We start from the raw sequence: 24,273 nt of genomic DNA on the forward strand, positions 1-24,273 counted from the left end.
AAATGTGATCCTTGGCGCTTTATCAAAGAAACATTTCTGTAACCTTTTGGAACAGACAATTAAGTGTCTGTATACTATATATGTGTGTGTATATATTTAAATATATGTATATATATGTATGTACCGTATAGACATAGGCTAGTATATTTATCTACAGTCAACACCATGTAGGCTACACACATTATTATCCAAAACAACTCAATGAAAGTACCAAAAACCAAACGCAAGATGCAAACTAAATGCAATTCAGATGGGGGCTCGGGCCTCTTGCTGCTGAAAATAAGGCATCTCATTGGGACAGCTCCTGTGCTCTCTCCTAAATCATTCAGCTATTTGTATTGATACAGACCAATAATAATCAACAATCACCAATAGTGCCTTCCATGAATAGGGACAATATACAGATACATAAAAAAAAATGTAAATAAAAAGATATCAGATTAACGTTGTAAACACATAAACATAATATACCTTTGGAACTTTGGATGAATGGTTGCTGATAATGGGCATCTGTATAAGCTACTTATGTAGATATTGCATTGAAGATCAGCTATTTGTAACTTTTCCATTATATTATTTTTTGAATTAATTAAAATGTGTAATTAATATCAATTATACATATATATATTTTTTCTTCTGTCATTTACTGAAAACAGATCTGGCTTCAACGAAAATATCAACAAAAAAAAAAAATCACATCAAAGCAAATAAAAGTACCCCCGCTTGCCTCGTCTTGCACGACTGCTGCTGGCGCTCTTCCTTCCGTGCTGTAAGCCCACCCCAATCACACAGCCACTGCATGTGATGCGCCTCACTGCTACGGTACTTACAGCTTTAACCCACTACAATCAAAACCATGGCGTAAGCTCCAGATTTACCCACATTATTATCCAATACACAACTCAACGTGACTCTAGCGTGGGAACCTCAGCTGTGGTTTTACAACATTTCCAGTGCGTAGTATAATAATTATGATTTAAAAAAAAAAAATTGAAAATACCAAAAACAAAGTGTGGGAGGGAGGCAAATGGTGCAGGCCTAGTTCACACATTCTGAGGTCGGGCCTCTTCTGGCTCAAAGCAGGACCTCTTGTTGGGATCCCCTTCTTCTAGCAGCTTGATGGAGGGAGAGCACCTGTCTGAGTGATATCAGGACAAACACGCCTGGTGCAGCACATCACACCTCAGGGCAGCAGGTCAAGTTGCTTTACAAGGGCAAGAGACCACACAGCTGAACTGAGCCGGTCTAGACTACAACTCCACAGCCAGAACTCCACCAGAGCTGAAACAGAACTGAGCCAGATCCACACCCTATAGTCACCTGCACTTGCAGGTCGTGCATAATAAACACACCAGCTATGAGAGACGGGGAGTGGGTCATGGTGCAGGGGCCACCGTCACACCTTTTATTCGTCAGCCTCTCTCTCACTCGAGTAGCTTCTGTCATTCCTGTACTTTCATGTTTCACACTCACAGGGCAGAAAACAGTTCATGCAGGTGGAAGTTCAGTTCTCTTGGGGATTTTTCTGTTGGTCTTTGCCAGGTTTGAAATGTTTGAGTATGGAGGGTCACTTTCGACCTGCACACCGGTAGGGAAAAAGTATGAAACTTACTGTAGCATCTGCATGGTGACACAAACAGCACACACACACAAAACAATTATATTTATTCATCGTAAATCCGAAATACCTGTGATTAAATGAATTAAACCACATTCAAAAACCATCACAGTATATCCCCCCAGATAACTCCCCCCCACCCACCCACCCCCTCACCACACACACACACACACACACACACACACACACACACGCACATAGCTTGGGCCCCTACCTCCACACCTCCCCTCTGTGTCGTGGTGCAGTGCTAAGGTGTGCAGGCGTGCGGTTGTGGCGCTCTGCTTTCACTTCTGCCAGGAAAGGCACACCGGAGAGAGAACACTGTAACCACATCTCAGGTGCGCAGTGCAGCGTAGTGCAGGGCAAAGACAAACGCTTCATGCATGCATGCACAACACATGCACAACTCATGCACAACACACGCACAACTCATGCACAACACACGCACAACTCACGCACAACTCACACACAACACACACATAACTCACACACAACTCATGCACAACTCACACACAACTCACGCACAACTCACACACAACTCATGCACAACACACGCACAACTCATGCACAACACACACACAACTCACGCACAACTCACACACAACTCATGCACAACACACACACAGCTCACGCACAACTCACACACAACTCACACATAACTCACGCACAACACACACACACACACACACACACATACACACACAAAATGTGCCTTTGGAACTTTGGATGAATGGTTGCTGATAATGGGCATCTGTATACTTATGTAGATATTGCATTGAAGATCAGCAATTCCTTATTTCGCCATTAATTTTTAAATGATTACTCTAAAAAACTCTGAGTGGTAGGGTATTTTTAATTCTAATGTTTTGAGATTCTGGATGTTTTGATTTCCATTAGCTGTATACTGTAATCATCAAGATACACACACACACACACAGGCATGTACCTTGGCCCCCTACCTCTAACCCACAACCCACCCTCCCACCCCCCCCCCCCCCCCCCCACACACACACACACACACACTGTTTAACAGTGTGACAGTAGGTACAGCAGGCAACCAGTTCATTTTAAGACAAAAAGAAAGTATAGTTGCAGTGGTTGAGGCAAGACAGCACTTCAGATGAAGAAAGGAAATGTGAAGGGATTCACCCAAACTATGAGAGCCAAAACCTAAGAACACACACACACACACACACACACATTGCACTGTATAGTAATAGTGAAGGCAGCCAGCAGCCATATGGCGCCTCTCTGGATATGAGCCTGCTGCAAAAACAGGAAACCCACTAGAACCTCAACTGTACGGCTAGACTCTGTAAAGGGGCCCCCGTGTTCCAATCTGTGTGTTTCTATATTGATTCATTGTTGGCACTGAACTGACAGGTGGCCACCGGTGCCTTTCTACTACTCCTCCTCGACTAATTAGCAACTCCTTCGGATAACAATGGAGCACAAGAGGGGAATGTGGCAGTAAGACTAACCAGGAGAGGCCTGCATGGCCCCACACATTATCTTCTCACTCACTTCCTTTAGTCGTGGTTTAGTCACCTTTTCATCCTGTGGCCAAGTAACGTAAACATGTACAGAGACAGGAGTAAAATTTGCATGTCTGTGGTAACGTTCAAGAGAACTCTGTTTCATGTGTCACCATCACCTTGACATTTAAAGGAATAAGTTTTTTTTTTTTTTTTTTTTTTTCAAAAGCTTTTCTTTTAACAGTGCTTTCGTGTAATAACCAACTTGAAAGGCCCGGGATACTTTAAAAGAAATCACAGCACCATTTTAATGACACTGGTACAATGTTTTTTTTTTTTTATTATCATTTATTTATTTTCGGTGTACAAAAGTTTATTGGCACAGTATAAATATGAAAAAGGAAATCATGTTGCAAAATCCATTATTCACACAGCTTTCCAAATGGCTTTGTCATGAGATGATCCTGTGTAACCAGGCTGATAGGATGAACTTCTTGTGATCATGATAAATCTTTTAAAAGAACCGCTCAGGACAGGCTAACACTAAAAGTAGCTAACCAGGCTAGTTTAGAGTGATGCTAAGAGATGTTGCTACACTGCTAACGCTGAAGAAGGCTAAACACCACTAAGCATGACCTTAACAGCTAGCTACTACACACGATTTCGCATTAGCGCTGAACACAAGCACAGCATTTTAACACTGTTTTGTGTAACTGTGCGTCACCTGATAGCAGCTTAGCAGAGCAACGCCAAGATACGCATAAAAACCACTGACAACAATGTCACCTGACTTCAATGCTGAGACCCAACACACATGTTAAGCACACCAACGCGCACAAAACAATTTGTAGCATTGCAGCTAACTAGGCTATCTGTACCTCAGCGTGCTGCACTCATTGCTAAAGAACGCAACGGGGCCCGGCTTGGCCCAGGCGGTACTCAACCCTGCTCGTAAGTCATCAGATCGAACCCCATCCCATCTGCTAGCTGCTAATCGTGAATGCTACTGATGAATGCTACCTCGCTTGTGAGTGCCTTTGGGCAGGGTCAGGTCAAGGGGGTGGGAGAGACGCCAGAAAGCTTGATTGAGATCGCCTGAGCTAGCACCATCCACAGCACTGAGCTAGCTCCTCCTAGCACATCGCTACGGCACGACACGGCACCTACACAACTAGCACGGACACTAAAATCTACTGCGGGGGAAGCAACCTGAACCTAGTGTAGCTAAAGCAATCATAAATAACACACCGAGACTAAGTACAAACTCCTGAGACAACAGCAACACATAATACTGATACAAAGAGCATAATACAACAACACATTCCAAGATTAAGGGCCATTATAAACTCTCCCCTTGTTTCTTTCTGCTTTTTGCAAAACAGAAGGGGGAAAAAAAGAAAACAAGAAAGAATGGGGGGTGGGGGGTTAAAACAAGAAAGGAGTAAGCGCGGAAGTGTCTCAGCTGAATTCAATAAGCAAAATCCCTTGTCGGGCAAGGCCACCGAATAAGCACGTATATCCTTTGATGTTGTTTGTCTTCATGTTTTGCAAAAGCCTTGCAGCAGGAAGCCTCAGTGCTCTCTCACTACCCTGCCACCATCTTGTCTTTGTCTCTTGAGGCTCAGTCGCATTTGCGTGCATATAATGTGACCGTTTACTGAACACTGTAGGCCTACCCACCACACCAACCCAACCTGCTTTCCAAGAAGTGACAGGTCAACAGGTGATAATCACCACAGCTGTTACTGTGACGACAGCCACAGTAATAACACCATACGTCCCACATGTGAACACAGCATGAAAATAACACTAACACTGTGTGTGTGTGGGGGGGGGGGGGGGGTAGCTGTTACTCTGCGTGTGCAATACAATAGCTGTACACTGCAACAGCACAACAATGACCTACAAAAACACAACTGCACACATTTAAAAAGGAGAAAACAAACAATAATGCTAATAACAGAGTAACATTATTCCAGTCAAACTGGGACATAACCCCATGCAATATCACTTCAGCCATTCCTATTAAAAACAGCACTCAACACTGTGCAGACCAAAAGCTAATGAAGAGCAGAGCTCTTGACTACGGCCAAAAGAGGTCATATGTGTGGAGTCATTTGCGCAAAAAAAAGAGCCAGTCCATGATTTAAAAAACAAATAGACAACAGAACAACGTTAACACTGATATGCAGATTGTGTGTGTGTGTGTGTGTGTGTGTGTGTGTGTGCGTGCGTATGTGTAATCTTTGTGTGTCTGTGTGTTCTTTTTGTCATCTCATATCAGTGAAGAGAAGTGCAATAGTGACTTGGGACGGTTGGCCAAGTGACGGCTCAGCTTGGAGATGCCTTTTCCAGCATGAAGTCTCTTGTGAGGAGATTTGATTGGCTGGGTGGGGTGGGAGGGAGGGTTGGTTATTGGACGGTGGATCGGCAGGACCCCACCCGTAGTTTCGGGGGGCAAGACGGATCGGAGGTGGGTGGGGAGGTGCAGGGCCTGTTCAGTGCGCGGGACGCCCTCCTCCCGAGGACCCTTCGAAGGTGGCCTCGGGGTGCAGGGCGGCGGTCTCCTCGGTGGGGGTGCAGGGCGTCTCGGAGCCGGTGTTGCTGTCGCTGGTGCACTCCTCCATGGCGGCCTCGGCCACGCTCTCCTTGTCCTCCTGGGCCGCCTCCTCGCTGGGCGCGGGGGCCTCCGGCTCCTCTGGGGCCTTCGACTTCTCGGCTGGAATCATCACAACGTCAGACACACACACATCAGCGCCGGAAGTCATACTGTGCCATAAACTTTACGGTGGCATATAGAAAGTAATCACAGTGCTTCACTTTTTCCACATTTTGGTAAGTTTCAGACTTCTTTTTAAGACTCTTAAAATGGATTACATTGTTTTTCCCCCTCATCAATCTACACACAATACTCCAACACTCCACAAAAAAAGTAGGTGTTTGGAATGTTTTGTAACTTTATAAAAATACAAAATAAAAGGCTGAATATACCATTTACATATAAGTATTCACACCCTTTGCTATGACCAGACATGTGGATTCGAGTCATGTGAATTTAAAATGTTCATGATTTTAATGACTTTACAGACTCGGCTTGATCAAATTCGGCATGACTTGCGACTCGACTTGGACTTGGCAGCTCAGTCACAGTGCGGTTTCTTCCACACACGCTGGGAATTGTGGCCAGTCAATCTTCTGTCTTCGAGATCGGTATGTGGTCCATTGGAACTGTGCCACATATGAGGAAACGCAATCGCGATTGGGTCACATTTACCTGGCGGTCTAAACATAAGTCTCTGACATATCAGTTCAGTCTTTGTTTCATCAGATCAGATGATTTTACTTCTTGTGTTCTTGTGTTCTGAAAGTCGTTCAGCTGCTTTTTGGGAAAATCCCAACAAAAAAAATGGCTTCCATCTGTCCACTCTACCAAAAAAGGCCTGATTGGAGGAGTGCTGCACTGATGTTTGTCCTTCTTCATGCTTCTCTCATCCTCTCAAAGGAACTCTGGACGTCGTTCACAGTGACCGTTGGGTCCTTGGTTACATGTCTGACCAAGGCCCTTCATCCCGGATCACTCAGTTTGGCTGAGCGGCCAGATCTAGGAGGACTTTTAGTTGTTCATAGAAGCAGGATGCAACAGAGTTCAATTGCACGAATCATAACAAAGGGTCTGAATATTTATGTGAAATAATGTGGAATAATTCAGCATTTCGGGGTTTTATTTATAAGTTTACAAAACACTCCAAACACCTGCTTTCTTGTGGAGTGCTTGAGTAATTGTGTAAAGATTGATGAGGGGGAAAAAAGAAATGAATCCATTTTAAGAGGAGTCTGAATAACAAAACGTGGAAAAAGTGAAACACTGTGAATACTTTCCGTGTGCACTGTATACTGCAGTTGATGATCCAAAAATGGAACAAATGAGGTTGCAAAAAAACCCCACACACATATGCACAGCATAACTCAGTACACATCTGATCTGTCAACAGGCACAAAAGGTGAAATAATCAGAACAGCTCTCTGGTAGAATCATATCACCGGAATACTCCCCAGACAAAATATTAAAAGGGAGATTCTGAGTCAGAGTCACCACTACTACAAATCGCCAAAAATATATCAGAGGAGCAGAATTTCCATTTTTCCGTTTTAGCAAGAACGATACCTAACAACTTTGCGGAATGTTGATAGTTGTCAACAATGTGCCCTTTAGACGGCAGTCTAAACACACTGCCACATATTCGATTCATATCTGATTTATTTCCACATATGAGTAACGCCTGAAACCAGGAACCGAAAATATCGGAATCCATGTGTTTTTTTTTCCTGTTTACGCTCATGCTGCATATTTAGTCAGGTAGAACTTTGTGGAATTTGAGCATAAGTGTGACATAAGGTACTAATGCAATTTTTTTGCATAAATTGATAGTTTAGGGGGTGTCCTTTCAGAATCTGATGGGTGCCGCTCCGGCACCCTTGAGCATTTTCTTTAAAATGACATAATCTGCCACACCCCTTTTTTTATCATAGAAAGTCGTCTAAATATACACTAACATATAAACCCATCATGTATGGTATCAAATTAAAGCTCTTCTCATGCAGGAATCAGCTTTGACCATCAAAAAGATGAAAAAAATAGTTCAGGTCCCTTCAGAGAACAAAATACCATTTGCAAAGTGACCTTTAAGGTCAGATTACGTTCCTTTTTGTCGCATAATATCTGACTCTAAATCATGTCATATTTGGTATTAAATTGAATAAATGATGGAACTGCCATTTAGCCTAATACAGTGATTCTTAACCACAGGGCCGCGGCCCAGACTTACGGTGATTCTTAACCAGAGGGCCGCAAGAAATGTTCAGTGTAGCACCTGTTGGCCGCAAGGGCCGCGGTACTGGGTAGATTATCAAATGAAGACATCAGAGATATGTAATGCATGAGACTTAATTCCATTCACCAGAGGTGGAAAAGTCCAGCTTCAGAAAGTAAAAATCCTACCACATATCTGTGCCAACCACTCACTCAAACCAGCTGATTCTATTTAGCACAACTCTTCAGCCAGGTCAAGCAGCTAATTGATGAGATCACCTGTTAAGTGCACAGGTAGAACCAATACATGATTGGACTTTTACTTTCTGAAGCTGGACTTTTCCACCTCTGCCATTCACCTTGTGGGTATATCCGTATCGAGGATATGTACTGCAAATGCTGCTAGCTACGTTAGCACATTGTCGTTATACCTATGCACTCACAAGAATCCTTACAAAACTGCTGGGATTCTGACACTACACATTTCACTAAAGGGGAGACTTGCCCAACGTGTTAGAATGAATGGATGGCCAGAAGTTCATCGCCAGAAAGCTACCATTAAGTGAATCCAGCCACGTTGCACTTGTGAAATGTCTACCAATAAATACAAAAACGTGCGCTTTTTGGATGTGAATGATGAATATTAAATGGGCCCCGGGTCACTTTCTACTATAACAAATGGGGCCTCAAGGTTGAAAAGGTTAAGAACCCCTGGCCTAATACATACAGGAATACAATCATTCAATAGTAATTCATTTTATTGTGAATATTATAGCAAGTCTGATGTACCCTAGTTAGTTAGCATGTTAGTTATAATTTCCCTTGAATCTGTCACTGAATTTGACAGCAATGTTGTGACTTCCCTGGTAGTTAAGCACATTAATTATGTCCTTGGATTCCCCCCCAGAATTACACAATATTTTTCATCCTATCATTTTTTAATGCTTTAAGAATAGACACCAAACGGGGTAAAGACAGCTGTCTTCTCTCTATCCTGGTCACCCGTAGCCACTTGAAAGTAACCCATGTCAGGTCCAAAGCGGGGAACAGCTGTGCCTTGCCCAGTGCATGAAGCGCCTCCTCTATCCGTGGAAGTGGGTATGCATCTTTGCACATGACCATGTTCAGCTTTCTGTAGTCACAGCAAAAGCGTACACTCCCGTCTTTTTTTCGCACAATGACCACTGGCAATGCCCAGGGGCTGCTACTCTCTTTGCCCCACTATGTCCTGTACTGTCGCTTGAACTTTTGATCGGGTGGGTGTCACCAGTTTATATGTTATGTCATGTGTCACTGTAGTTGTGTAGCCATAGTCATTGTCGTGGCTTGAGAAGACATCCCCGTAGCTTTTCAACAGTGCACTAAGCTTTACATGCTGTGCCGAGTTAAGCTCTCCTGCAGCTACTGTACCTGTACTGGAAGAGGCATACAGTACATTGGTGTCCATCTTCGGTAGTGTGAACACTGTTCAACATGCATCAAACCCCACCACCTCTTTTGGACAGATCCTCTGTGACTTGGACACCACAGCTACCCTGGCCCTGGATATTAGTTTTATGGCCTTCTCACAGGTATTCATAACCCCGACAGGGACTTTTCCACCTGCTGCCTTTCCGAGTATGTTGGCAACCAGAAGCCCCTTCTGGATGCTGATCTTTGGAGTGGCTTCCACCAGGAATGGCATTCCACTGTTGGAGGCACCAGCCTTCAATCACCTTCTTACTGTGTGGTGGGATGGTGATCACTTCTCTGCCAGCCACCTTGACCAACCCAATTTAGATTAGATTAGATTAGATTAGATAGTACTTTATTGTCTGTTACACAAGGGTTACAGAAAATTTTCTTTGACAAGGCTCCAATCACAAATAAACATTCACACAGACATATAAGGACAAGACATGGGGTGTTGAGGTATCAGCTGTGGTAATCATTTTGTGTTGTTCAGTATGGTTATTGCAGAAGGGATGAAGGATTTCTTGTAAATATTCTTCCGGGCCTGTGGTACATTGAAACGCCTGCCTGATGGTAGTAGCTGGAAGGAGTGATGGAGGGGGTGAGAGTGGTCCGCTGTGATCAGGTTGGCTTTCCTGATCACTGAGCGACTGTACAGCTCAGATAGGGGGGTGTGGGGGGAACCAGTTATTTTGGCAGCATGGTTTACTATCCGGGAGAGTCTTGTTTTGTGCTTGATGGTGAGTTGGTTGTACCAGGAAGATATGTTGAAAGTGAGAACTGATTCAATGAGGGAGCGGTAGACCAAAGATAGTACGTCCTTGGTGACCTGAAATGTCCTGAGTTTTCTGAGCAGCCATCTGAGCAGCCATCTGAATCCAAGAATTCCACCTCATTCTTGACCCTAGCCAACACACGACGGACACTTGCCTCTGGTGGAGCAGCCTTTTCATCCTCTTTGCATCCATACCCGGCAGAGAGGTCACTAGATCTTTGATGATGTTCATCCCCATAATGCCAGGGAGCCCATTTTTACATCTTTACAACATTCAGATGGGTGTCTCTCAGTATGAAGATGCACCGCCGCTAAAGAGTGGTTCCAAAACACTCGACATCTGCTTCAAGACAACCAAGGACCGGCATGTTCAGTCCATAGGCTCCACCCAATGGGTGGACTTTAGCTGTTCCTCCCCAAAGTGTTCTCTAAAGTGAGACTCTTTGATGGTGGTGACCTCAAACCCAGTGTCCCAAAGGCAGCTTGTCTTCACTCCAGAGATCATCAGGTCAATCAGGTCCAGCAGTGACCAAATGCATTTTGTTTCAGGAACTGGTCGACTTCAGTGTCAACACAGTCTGCCAGCCCACTCCTGACCATCGATTAACCAGGGGGCCTTGGTTCGCTCTCTGGTGGAGTATTCTGTGCACTGTCTGCCTCTCCTGGAGCATGTCTTTGCCGGGTGACTTGGCCATGACTGTTGACACTACATGTGTAGCAGATGTACTGCCCTTCCTGGTCTCTTAATGGCTCTCTCTTTGGGTCACGAGGTGGTCGTCTGCTTCAGGGATCCATTGCAAAGGTGATGAGCAGTGTGCAATAAAAATTCGACTTTCAGTGGAGGATACTGATGACAGTGAGGGAGAAATGTCTGATTGAATGAATGTTCTTTGGAGGAGACATTTGATGTTTATGATGTGTACAAGGCCAGCCTGGCAACATGTTCTTGATATAGTTGCTTTCAGAAATCTGTGATAAAGTATTAACTTTGTCTATTTGATTAATTGGTGAGGGTTGATACAATTTGTTGCTCAGCCTACCATTTCAGCGGTGTGACCGTACCAGATTTTACAGTTATTATGTTCTCTGGAGGGATAATTTTTAGCATTTTTTAAATTGACATCATTGATTTGTGTTTGAGAAGAGCTTTCATTTGATACCATACATGATGGGTTTTATACAGTAATGTGAGTCTAGTTCTTTTTTTTATGGTCAACAAAAGGGGGCGTGGCAGGTTATGTCATTAAAAACTATTTTTTTCATCTTTTTGATGGTCAAAGCTGATTCCTGCATGAGAAGAGCTTTAATTTGATACCATACATGATGGGTTTATATGTTAATGTATATTTAGACGACTTTCTATGATCAAAAAGGGGTGTGGCAGATGATGTCATTTTAAGGAAAATGCTCAAGGGTGCCGGAGCGGCACCCGTCAGATTCTGAGTCTACACCCCCTAAACTATCAGATTATGCAAAAAAATTGCATTAGTACCTTATGTCACACCTATCCTGGGGTTCTACCTGACTAATTGGAACTGTGCCACATATGAGCAAAAACAATCGCGATTGGCTCACATTTACCTGACGGTGTAAACATCTCTGACACAGTTCGTTACCGCCTACCATTTAAATCGGAGGTAAATTAGTTTTGCCACTTTCACACTTCATGTGTTTTTTTTACCAGTGGGCAATCCCACTGTTCACAGAAAGAGATGACCACAGCTCTGACTCATCCCATTAAAAAACACCATTTATATATGTTATTTTATGAAAGAATAGAAAGCATATTTTCTACAGTATGTTATGTTTATGTAGCTTATAGGCTGTCTTAAATAATTTGGCAGACCCTCTGCAGCACCGTTACGAGCCCCCTAGTGGTGGCGGACCCCCAGTTGAATATCACTGCTTTAGACCGTATACAGTAGCGTTGTCTCAGTTGAATATCACTACTTTAGACTGTACACAGCAGCATTGTCTCAGTTGAATATCACTGCTTTAGACCGTATACAGCAGCATTGTCTCAGTTGAGTATCACTACTGTAGACCGTATACAGCAGCATTGTCTCAGTTGAATATCACTACTTTAGACCGTACACAGTAGCGTTGTCTCAGTTGATTTGTCTCAGTTTAATATCACTACTGTAGACCGTATACAGTAGCATTGTCTCAGTTGAATTGTCTCATTTGAGTCTCACTACTTAAGACCGTATACAGCAGCATTGTCTCAGTTGAATATCACTGCTTTAGACCGTATACAGTAGCGTTGTCTCAGTTGAATATCACTACTTTAGACCGTATACAGCAGCATTGTCTCAGTTGAATATCACTGCTTTAGACCGTATACAGTAGCATTGTCTCAGTTGAATATCACTGCTTTAGACCGTATACAGCAGCATTGTCTCAGTTGAATATCACTGCTTTAGACCGTATACAGCAGCATTGTCTCAGTTGAATATCACTACTGTAGACCGTATACAGCAGCATTGTCTCGGGCTGATTACCTGTATCTGCGGGCTTGGTGTCCGAGGCAGGCTCCTCGTCGTCTTCTTTCTTGCTGCCGTCGCTCTGGGAGAGCGGGGGGGCCTTGCCGGGGCACGGGGGCTTCGTCTTATCGGAGGAGGAGGAGGAGGAGGTGGTGGGGCTCGCCGGCTGCTCCGGCTCCTCGGACACCTCCCGCTCCCGCTCCGCCAGGCGCTTGCGCGAGGCCTCCTCGGCGGCGGCCATTTCAGCGGAGATCTTCTCCATGTCCACCTCCACCTTCATGCAGCACAGCTGGACGGCAGACGGACAAACACGCAGAGAGAGAGAGAGAGAGAGAGAGAGAGAGAGAGAGAGAGAGAAACATTAAAATACCTTTAATTGAAACATTGTATGGATCACAACCACCTTAAAACCCTATAATGTAGCCCCCCCCCCACCCTTGCCGGTCACACTCACACCATGGCATGGCATAACCCCATATATCACCACAGAGAGAGAGCGAGGGACAGAAGGAGAGAAAACAGTGAGAAGATGAAGAGGAATGGGGATTGATGGAGAGAGAAGCGGAATAGTAGTCATGGATGGGGGGGTTGACAAATGAATAAGCCAGATGTATAACAGCGGGGACAGATACATGTGTATTGATAGAGGGAGGAGAGGCCAAATGGAAACATAGTGGAGGAATGAAGCAGAAGCAGAATGAAGAAACGAGCAGAGAGGGAGAGAGGGAGAGAGAGAGAGGGAGACAGGTGGCCATGGATAGGGAGAATGAAGAGGAGAATGAAGATGAATGCTCATAGTAGCACTCTGAGCACATGATGCAAGTGTCTCTTTAAACACCCACTCACTACTTTGACCTAATTTCCATTGCTGAAATCAAGCCAACGGATGTGTGTGTGTGTTTGTTTGTTTGTTTGTGTGTTGTTATTCTACATAGCACTCTGAGCACAACAGAGCACATGATACAGGTGTGTCTTAAACACCCACTCACTACTTGGACCTAATTTCCATTGCTGAAATCAAGCCAACGGATGTGTGTGTGTTTGTTTGTTTGTTTGTTTGTTTGTTTGTGTGTTGTTATAGTATTCTACAGCTGTGGGTAAGCACATATCAGCTTAATGATTACTGTGAAAGAAATACGTTCTTAATAATGAAGCTACACTTCAAATAATCTGCCCCTCAGTGGAGCATCCACGGGACAAACTGTGTACGTTTGAAACGTTGCGCACGCTCCTCTTGCACTGGAGCCACTTTTCTTCACATCATGTGATAGACCAATCAATCAGTTTTGAACCCTCTGTGAAAGGATTTTTTTCTGTTCTTTCTTTAAAAAAAAAAAAAACAACCTTTTAAAGCAATTTGCCTACTACCATGGCATCAAAAGCAATATTTCTCATTCCATGCAGTCTAATAAGGCAATTCAATTCTAGCATACCATTACTGTTTTCCCAAAGTACTAGTGTATGATATCTACTTAAATGAATTAAAAACGCTTAGATACAGATCTGAACTCAGAATAGTAAATGAACTGCATTGTCGGGACATGTTACTTATTTTATGTTTATATCATGTCTGATGTACAATCAGACGGAAATGCTTATTGGTGGAGGTTCAATATAAACAAAGACCGAACAAAGACCTCCAATTTATTCATCACGAGATTATGAAAAGAAATGAAATGGTTGTGCCAACAGAAACAAATAAAACATGTTGTGGCTACAGGACAATGTGCAGCATGTTCTACTATTGTGCAAAGCTGATTCGTGTGTAGACACACTGCCTTGGCCGCCACTGCCCTCTAGCCGAGCTAACTGGCTCCACCACATGGACACAGTAGGACTTACCCCTCAGGCACCTCTTCTCCACCTCGCAGCTATCTATATACTGTATCTATCTATCTACAGTATCTACTGTATCTATCTATCTATCTATCTATTTATCTATCTATCTAATCTTCTTATCTTTGTTAATCTGTGTGGAAGCCAATATACTACCCTTTCCAAAATTACAAGAAAGGGTAAAAAAGAATACTACACTATATTTTGAATGCTATTTTTAAATGTTCAGTTCTATTTTTCTACACCGTTACACATGACAATCCAATTTCGATGATTAGGTCAACAAAAAAAAGGAAACATTCATTCATTTACAAATATTTTGCTAACAGTACACAACAAAGTTGCTTCTCCCCTACCCTTTTCAGCTCATTGGTGAATGCCTCGGTTGCTTCCAGAAATTTCCTCTTCTTCAGCTGGTGACGGTCTTCAATCTGCAGCAGTTCAGCCTCCAGCTTTCTCTACAGGTCAAAGGTCATCCACACAACACACTGGACATTAACACTCAAACATAAATATAGCTCAAACACACTTAAGAGTACAGTAGTCTCTGTACATTATGAATATGGATGTATAATTTGTTGTATAATCTGATGTGTAATCTCTCTCTCTCTCTCTCTCTCTCTCTCTCTCTCTCTCTCTCTATCTAAACCTACAGTAGCTCTTAGTGGTGTTCCTTCATTAGGCTAAAACCACAGTCCTTACTCAGGTAGACCTGTAAAAATAAAGGCATGGAAACCCTATCAATGGGTTTTCAAGAACATGCTTATTCATGTATTAATAATAAGCTGTTCATTAATTCCATTAATAATGTGTTAATTAGTGTGTTTATAATATGTGTCTCTCCCTGCATTTGCAGATATTGATAGCAGTGCTGTGGCCTGGACTAGATAAGAGCAGATGACCTGACTTTGACAGACACCCTGGCAGCCAGGTGAGGTGGGAGCGTGTGTGTGTGTGAGCGGAACCTGGAGGTGGGGTTACCTGGTGAGGTGAGAGATGGTGTGTGTGTGTGTGTGTGTGTGTGTGTGTGTGTGTGTGTGTGTCTGTGTGTGTGTCTGTGTGTGTGTCTGTGTGAGCAGAACCTGGAGGTGGGGTTACCTGGTGAGGTGAGAGATGGTGTGTGTGCATTGTGTGTGTGTGTGTGTGTGTGTCTGTGTGTCTGTGTGTGTCTGTGTGTGTCTGTGTGCGTGTGAGCGGAACCTGGAGGTGGGGTTACCTGGTGAGGTGAGAGATGATGTGTGGGTGTGTGGGTGTGTGGGTGTGTGTGTGTGTATGAATGTGTGTGTGTGTGTGTGTGTGTGTGTGTGTGTGTGCATGTATGAGGTATGAGTGTGTGTATGAGAGTGTATGCGTGTGTACTGTATGTGTGTGTGTGTGTGTGTGTGTGTGTGTGTGTGTGTGTGTGTGTGTGTGCGTGCATGCGTGCGCGTGTGTGTGTGCGTGCTCACCTGGTGCACCATGAGCGACTGGACCTGGCGCTTGAGCACCTGCATGCGCGCGGTGGTGACGACGGAGCGCACGTCCGGGACCACGCTGTCGCTCAGGATCTCGCTGATCAGCCGGTGGTTGCGCTGGAAACGGGCGGCGGCCGAGTGCTTCATGGAAAAGCCGTCGTCGTAATCTGCAACAGGCGGAGGGGGCAGGAGAGGATTAAAGCCGCCACACACACACACACACACACACACACACACACACACACATCACTGAAGCGGAACCTTCCGTCAAAGGCAGGCAGGTATGCACGCGGATGCTCGGTCACGCGTCAACACAACCCAGAATACTTACTGTACGACTCTTCATCAAAGCCGTTTTCACAGATACCTGTTCAAACATTTGTCTCCGGCTCTTAGGACAACTTGCCAAAGCAACACACAAATATGTTTCAACACCAATATTTAATCTAGCTGGCACGTCATAATGGCTCTATCAACACACCACTGTCAGGTGGTTAGAATCCTCTGGTGGGACCATAGGAGAAATGGCTATAGTGTATTATAAAGGTATGGTCCAACCATAAATGATCAAAGGCAACGTAAAGATCCGCACACCGAAGAGCTCCCAAAATATATACATTTTTATTCAGCAACTATAATCTTTCTCTGATCTTTTTCTTTGATCTCTCTGATCTCGTGATGTTACATTGTATTTCCAACCATGAGTGACACCGTGGCAATCTATGCTGTAAAGTGTGAACTTGGGACACCAGAGCCGTTTGCTTAAACCCCAGCTGTATTCCCAGTCCCTTTCCCTCTCTTTCAAATAGTTTCTCATGTCAGTAATTTTCCACTCTCTGAGACTCCCCACGTCATTATAGTCCGCTTCAAAAGCAAATGGTTATGCGATACCAGTTTACCAAAAGACTGACAATGAAAACACTGTCATACTTTATATTTGATACAAAACAATACTTGGCAAAGTGTTGTGACACTGAACAGCGTTACGTCCCACCCCCCCCCCCCCACACACACACACAGACTGATTATGGAGCAACAGAGATGACAGCTGGCGGACAGACAGGCAGATTACTGGCAGGTCCAGAGAGGCAAAAACGCAACTGCACTACTGACAATCTGACAGTCCATTTCTCCTCTGTCTCTTCTCTATTGCACAATCCGACGAAAACGGAATGTCAAACCGCCAAAACTTTAATCAGATGAAAACGGAATGTCAAACCGCCAAAACGTATTAACTTTGAGGTTAATACGGGTGTTCGCTGATGAAACCACAATTTCACAAAAGCGATGTGTTAATTTGGCTTGCTTCATGATATACAGTAGGAATAATCCATGGAAGACTGCTACCATAGAACTTTTTCGAACTTTATCTTTCCCCATATCCTGATACTTTTTAGTTACTGTTGCGATAATATATACATCTTTCGACAGCAATATCTAATGTGATCAAAATGGCTGTTTCAGTCATTTGGTTAGCATCCTCTTCTGGTAGTATAGTAGTGTATGCTGTGAACATGATGAATGACAATTGTTTGGTAACACCAGATATATTCCAAGTCCTGTTCCCTCTCTTTCCTATTTGGAAATGCTCCACTTCAAAAGCAAATGATTATGTGCTACCGGTTCATTAAGCAGATGGAAAATGAAAGTACTGTTATACTTTACATTTGCTTCAAAACAATACTTGGCAAAGTGTTATGACACTGAACTGGGTTGTTTTCCTCCAGACAGATTGATCATAGAGCACTAAAGATGAAGTCACTGCCATTACTGGCAATTCCAGAGAGGCAAAACGCAACTGCATCACTGAGACATTGACAGTCCATTTCTCCACAGTATTTGTGTGTGGGGGTGTGTGTGTTTTTTGTCTCGTCTGCCTGGGATTGCACAACCTAATGAGAACTGAATGACAAACTGCCAAAAGTTTTGCCAAAACCTCAAAGGATGTTCGATGAAGGCACAAGAAATTCATAAAAGCAACACGACTTACTCACTTGATTTGCGTCACGCCACTTCCTATAGGAATAATCCACTGAGGACTGACACCATTGGGACTTTTCCTATCAGATAGCTTTTAGCTACTGTTGCTCAAAAACCCTCAGATCTAACGGTTCTTTCAAGTTATGTGTATTTTTATTGATTTAGATGTGTGTCAAGAATCAGAATCCTTAAATCTCAAAAAGAATGTTGCCGTTTCTAAGGATCGTGAGCGGACATTTTGTGATGAGTAAGATTAGACCACGCACCTTTCATACCTGGGAAGTCCTTCTATGAGGCCACCCTCTGAAGATAGATCTGGCAAAACCTGAACACATTTTCACAAGACAATCTGCTTGGGGGGAGTTCCTGAATATCATATATGGCACTAGATCAGTGGTGTCTCTACTCAACCACAAAAAGGCTCTTAATTTGTTAAAAAAGTAACATTTTTATGCAGTTGCTTTTTGCCCAATCTGGCGGTCTATCTTATGAGACGTTCAATGACCAGAGCAGTGGTTCCATCCCAATACAATGAAAAAAGGTGCAGTCTCTGTTCATATCCTCATCATTTTTTTGTCATTTTCTTTTTGGTCTTACAGATGAACTACGACAAAAAAAACAAAAAAAAAAAAACAAGAGGACACACTGATGGTTCTGTGAGACGGGGGCGGTTTTGGAGCGGGCAGTACGAGCGGACGCCACTCACCGTCGGGGTCCTCGGCCGGCTGGATGGTGAGGTAGGGCTCGCCTTTGTCGAGACGCGACTGCCGCTGCCGGCTCTCCTCCTCCAGGGCGGCCTCGGCGCGGTTCTTGGCGTTGACGTAGGCCAGGTACGCCGGAGAGTTGTGGTACGCCTTCATGCTCTCGTTGTACTCGATCTGCGGGGGGGGGAGAAGGCGGGATGAGGAACCGCGAAGGAAGGAGGTCGAACAGGACAGACAGTCCGCGAAAAAAAAAAGAAACACAACAACAGCCAAATGAAACAACCCCGAGGTCCCTCGAGACACACACACACAACAGAGTTTGCCACATGACTTTACAACTGGCAACCGAACAAACAAACAACTAAGCCCACAAATCTCCCTCCACCACAAAGGACCGACTCAAGGAGAGATACAGAGGTTAGACATGTTTGACTGGAGGGAGCCGGCCAGATGATAAACAAAACACAGAACAAATCAAAACAGCAAGAAAGAACAGTTCACCACTAGTCCACGCCACTTCCGCCAGTCACCCCAAACCACCCCATTCGACACCTCGTTAAAAAAACCAACCTTCTCTGCTTCGTAGTCATTCAAATATTCCTGTTTCTCCTCATCAGTGAGGTCCCTCCACATGCCACCGATTATCTTCCCAATTTCCCATAGCTTCAGATCGGGATTGGAGGCTTTTACTTGGTCCCAGACCTGGTGATGAGAACCAGACATTGGCATGGGGTTGGGTTGGCTTGGGTTGATTCTGTCGGTGGGCCGGTCAGGGGGTGTTGGGGTGAAGTGGGGTCGGGGTTTTAGCAACTATATACAGGTTACAAACCAGACACTGCTGGGTATTTTTTTTTACGGGCCGATTTTCACAACAAAAGAATACTGGCTTCTTCCCCAGTTCATGTATATGTCAAAGGTTTTTTTTTTTTTTTCTTCTTTGCCGCTAAAATGTGTTTTGTTTTAGCTCCTCAGACTTTGAACTCTTTTGTTACTAAGTGAGTGTGGCTGAGCGAATATCTCCCCAGTCCAAAAGAGGGTGGGTGTAGCATAGAATTTGCTCAAACAAATTAGCCTTTTTCTCAGGTCTTTGCAGTTGCCCTGATCCTGCGCAAAATGTTTGACCACGGAAAATGCAAAACATCGCGATAAATGAGGAAACTGTCAGAGTCTTACCCGCCAATTGAATGCCTACCTAACATGTTAGAACCCGAGAGCGCGATTTGCTATATGCATGCCATGGGTTTCCCAAAACCAATCACTGGGCCATCGCAAAATTGTAGAAATCAGGTGGATAGGGGGGACCTACGTATCCCTATATTTGTGTATAACTGTAGACACTCACATAATTACAAACCCAGCTGAAAAAACAGAGCTCATGATTAAAAGAGCCAGACTATAATGAGTAAATAGGAGTAGAAAGCAGCTGTGATATACGTACCTTCCTACTATATCGCATGTATGGCATCAAAGGCTTGTCTGGTGGCTTTGGCGGCTTGGGGATGGCAATACCTGATGAATTCTAAAAGGCAAGAGAATAAGCACACGCACATTTAACCAGGCAAATACAGACATGCAAATATGAATGAATGATAATCAGAGCTAAGCTGACCCCTACTCTTAAGTCTCTTCTCTTCCAGAAGCAATTGCGGTCCTGAACTCTTATTTTTTCGAGAAAATCCACTCCATCAAAGAAAAGGGTTCAGGCGAAGTACATCTTAATAAGAAGGCAGTCCCCTGACACCAAGAGTTTATTTGAACATATTTTGACATTCTACTGTAGGTCTCTGGTTGCCACCGTTTTTTTTATGACTAGTTTGGAGTTTGACGAAGTAATGGATGTGTTATGAAGAAAATTAACTTTGTGTGACTTTGTGTTATTCATCCACATGAAACGGCATTATTATCACTGGCCTTGATAGCTGTAGAACTACCTTACATATTTGTCCAGCTCAAGAGCTACTGATAGCTACAGTACGACGCCATAATCTTGCCACGGGTCAGTTTCACCCAAGAAGACAGGCACGGCAAGCCTCCTTTCTATTTGTCCTTTCGGCCCATCTGAGGGAATAACTAGTTAGGGAGTTCGTCACGGAAGTTGTACGATTCCAATCTGAGCTAATAGTGTGTAGCTATCTGTTATAGCAGCAATACGCCCCATACGCACACACACACACACACACACACACTTCTAACGCCATTGGTTGGGTTTCCCAGATTCTTTAAGAAGCTCTTAAGTGCTAAGAACTTCTTAGGAGCATTCTTAGAACGTTCTTAGAGCGCTCCTAAGAAGTTCTTAGCACTTTAGAGCTTCTTAACAAATCTGGGAAACGCGGCCATTATAATTTGCACTGTGACTGTGCACAAGAGGTGCAGCCAGTTAGCTTCGTAAAGCGAATTCAGACTCCCTGGCTGGCTGCGCTTTTTGAGCTGTGCCTCTGTGTCTCTGGGTCTTTTTCTCATGTACCTCCTCCACCTCAAGCTACATGGCCCCATCAATGGTCCTACCGTTACCCGACTGTTGCTGCCAGGGTTGCCTCCCAGCCTGTAGTTGTTGTAGGCCAGGTGGCTGTATGGGTTGTAGCCCACAAACCCGGGAGTGTTGGGCATTTGCTGATGAGGAAACAAATGAGACAAGAAACACGGATGAGAAATGACCAGAACACAAGAGGGTTGGAGGAGGAGGAGGGGGAAAAAAAAACAAGCAAGCAAATTAAAAACATATATAGTTAATTAAGAAATAAAAAAGTAAAACACAGAGGAAATATATAAATAGTAATAATAAAAAAAAACATGAAAGAAGACAAACAGTAAAACCAGCAAATTAAACAAAAAAAATAAATAAATAATAACAATGGTCTGAGGTCATGCCAAAGCAACATGTGCTGGACAGTCAAACCAGCAGAAAGCGACACCAAGTGCCTTGGCATTATTGACATCCCTTGTAATCCCCAGAAACTACTGTACAATATGCGTTAACACACATGCAATGACTGTCTGTGTGGCCGCTTCAATTCTGTATTGTCGGATTACACCAGCAATGAACAGCGATACACAAACTAGGCATGGCTACAAATGGGCATCAGACTAAAGCTACACACACCACCTTAAAACAAAGGTAATCCTCAGGTATTGGCCAGTGGCCACACACATGCGTGTCAACAGTAACAGAGGCGGCTAACGTAACAGTCACAGATTGAAATGAAAAAGCATGATACATAGGGGGAGTCCCTTTCTAAACTTGGGTCCATCTTGTTTGCGGGCTGCAATACTTACTGTCGTGGGGGCAGGGGTGGGGGGAGGGGCAAAGGAAGGCCTCTCTGTTATATGGAAACAAAAAAGGGGAGGGGGAGGAGACATTAATGACAAAGGCAAGGAGCCTATTATATGAGATAATTAAAAAAAAAAAAATACCAGTGATGACTGTCTCAAAAATCAATTTCAGGGACAACATCTTTCCAATTTGTCATACAAATGTATTAAAATACAAATGTGGTTAATGAGTTTTCATTGTCCATAGCTTCCATAGTGCCAAGAAATGGGGAGATTAAAAGAAAAACAAAATTGAAATGAAATTAATTTTAAAAATTTTAAAATGTTAAAATGCTGTAATGTTCTATTAAGCCTATAGTGCTCCAATTTACTAGGAGAGCCAAGCCAATGCATCCCATCACACCAGTGGCAATGAAACGACAGGTTCATGACAACAATAAAGGATTTGTGTAGCCTACAGTACACACAGTTATCCCCAAATCATAACCATGCTACTTAACCCTATGGATATTGTGTGGACTGAACCTTATGGGGCATACATTCCTTCTACTTCTAGGGAATGAAAAAAAAACACCAACAGTCAAAAACCTGCGCGTAAAGTATCTACACCAAATTGCAACAGCAAAAGACATGACCTATTGCCCAAGCCACGTAGATATTAATCTACAACATCTACATTTAGTTAGTCTATGTATCCAATGCACTAAAACCATCCTTACTTGACATCTTGGCAGATGGGTGAAATCAGCCTATTCCAGGAACTCTGTCTGTAATAAACACATTAATCAGAAGAATGAAAAAGAATGACGCATTGTACGCTAGCGTTTCTCTGAGAGACGCCGTAGAGGCACTACTGCTGATAATGAAATGGACAGAAATGCCAATGATGCCAAACAACGTCTTTGAAGCAGTGTGTATACAATGAGAGCTGGGAGGAAACGTGCAGCCCAAGACAGCTGGCAAAACAGCCTAGCTTCCTGCTTTAACCTATCTTGGTAGCTATAGTTTTACCTGTATTTGAAGTTCCTGTGTGTGTGTGTGTGTGTATTTGAGTGGCTACACAACAAATCTCATCAATTATGTCTAGCTACTGACGGTACATGGGAATGAGAAACTAGCTAGCGGCAAGGCTAGCTTGCTAACGGTACCATCAGAAGCTCTCGTCATATTTAGTAAGCTAACTGTCGGATATTCTGTCTAGGCATCACAAACTATGATAATAAAATATAATTCTGAATTAATGGAAGTTAGCATAGCGGTTTTGTTAAGCGTGATGAAACTGTCAAATGGTGGTAATGTTGATGCCAATTAGGCTGACTATTATTTCGTATGCAGTGCTAGTTTATTTGTAATAAAGACTGCAACGTTATTTTTTTGTTCATTACAACTGCTCTGATAGCATAGCTGGCTTTTACAGATGGTGACGTTAAGTTATGTTAGCTCATATTCATCAATAGTGTTAAAGCGTACAGCTTTGATACGTGTTAGCCTGCTCACGTTGGCTGTCCTTTTGTCTAAATAACGTCAACCTCATAAACATTAGCCAACGTTAATTAACGTTAGCTGGCTAACGTCAGCTGTCAAGTGCTGAACACTTGGAACCGTAATGTAATTTAACAAAAGGATCTAGCTTGACTTTTAACAACATTGGCTTGATAAGTATGTTAACTAACAACAGTTCATCACTTGACAATAGAGAGCTAACAGTGTACCCTACAGGTACCATACATCCAGTTTAGTCATTTATACTATCTGTTGTAGCTAGCTAACATTAGCTGTCAGTCGATAACCTGTCCTTCCCTGTACGACGAAACAAGTCAACAGTATGTGAATAAAGACGCCAAACTGGCCAACCTTTGTCAAAATGAGCCTGAGCGCAACGTTACAGCGTCTGTTATTTTAGTATATTGACATGAATGTCAAGAATTTGCGTATTCAAGTTACCATGAAGGTTGAAGGTCTCGCTAATGTTAACATTAGCTGGTAAGCTTGATCATTTCAATTAGCTGGCAACAGCTAACGGTATCTACAGTACGAGGTAGCAAGCTAGATGCTAGTCTATAGGTGACCAAATCCTGACTGCCCCTATAACGTTTGTTTTCGGCTTAAATGCCGAAATGTCAAGCCTCTTAAGAATGATAGTCGCCGCACTACATGCCATTTAGCTCGTTTTATTTACGAAGTGTTCAGATATAAATCTATTTCATAGAAATGCTAACGTTAATGATTGAAATCGGAGGACAGCTCACCCCAAAATCCCTTTGTTCCGAGCCCTGCAAGCTGAATTATCGGGTACAAGCACCACAGCTCTGAACGCGAATTAAGCTCCAGCAAATAGATGGAAGTCTCTAGAATGTGTGTATTATTTTTTTAATTTCTGCACGATGACAGGAGGCGCTCAGATAACTGGAGAGGT

At 43.5% G+C, this 24,273-nt stretch overlaps 1 protein-coding gene across 2 annotated transcripts; it reads right to left on the reverse strand.

Moving 5' to 3' along the window:
• Positions 1–3,413: 3,413 nt before the first annotated feature.
• On the reverse strand, positions 3,414–24,201 carry LOC134091094 (SWI/SNF-related matrix-associated actin-dependent regulator of chromatin subfamily E member 1-like). 2 transcript variants are annotated; one of them, XM_062544307.1, is made up of 11 exons: positions 24,107–24,201; positions 22,577–22,624; positions 21,861–21,904; positions 21,099–21,197; positions 20,026–20,106; positions 19,158–19,289; positions 18,590–18,761; positions 15,898–16,070; positions 14,806–14,907; positions 12,632–12,902; positions 3,414–5,812 (listed from the first exon to the last, which is right to left on the reverse strand). In XM_062544307.1, the coding sequence occupies exons 2-11, from the start codon at positions 22,581–22,583 to the stop codon at positions 5,592–5,594; spliced, it is 1,302 nt and encodes a 433-aa protein (XP_062400291.1). In that variant the 5' UTR covers positions 22,584–22,624; positions 24,107–24,201; the 3' UTR covers positions 3,414–5,591. The 2 variants fall into 2 exon arrangements, with proteins under 2 accessions (XP_062400291.1, XP_062400290.1); XM_062544306.1 differs by having other exon boundaries at positions 21,093–21,197; positions 24,107–24,200.
• Between the last annotated feature and the right edge of the window lie 72 nt (positions 24,202–24,273).

The sequence above is a fragment of the Sardina pilchardus genome, chromosome 1 (assembly GCF_963854185.1).
Source record: "Sardina pilchardus chromosome 1, fSarPil1.1, whole genome shotgun sequence".
Classification (NCBI taxonomy): Eukaryota; Metazoa; Chordata; class Actinopteri; order Clupeiformes; family Clupeidae; genus Sardina; species Sardina pilchardus.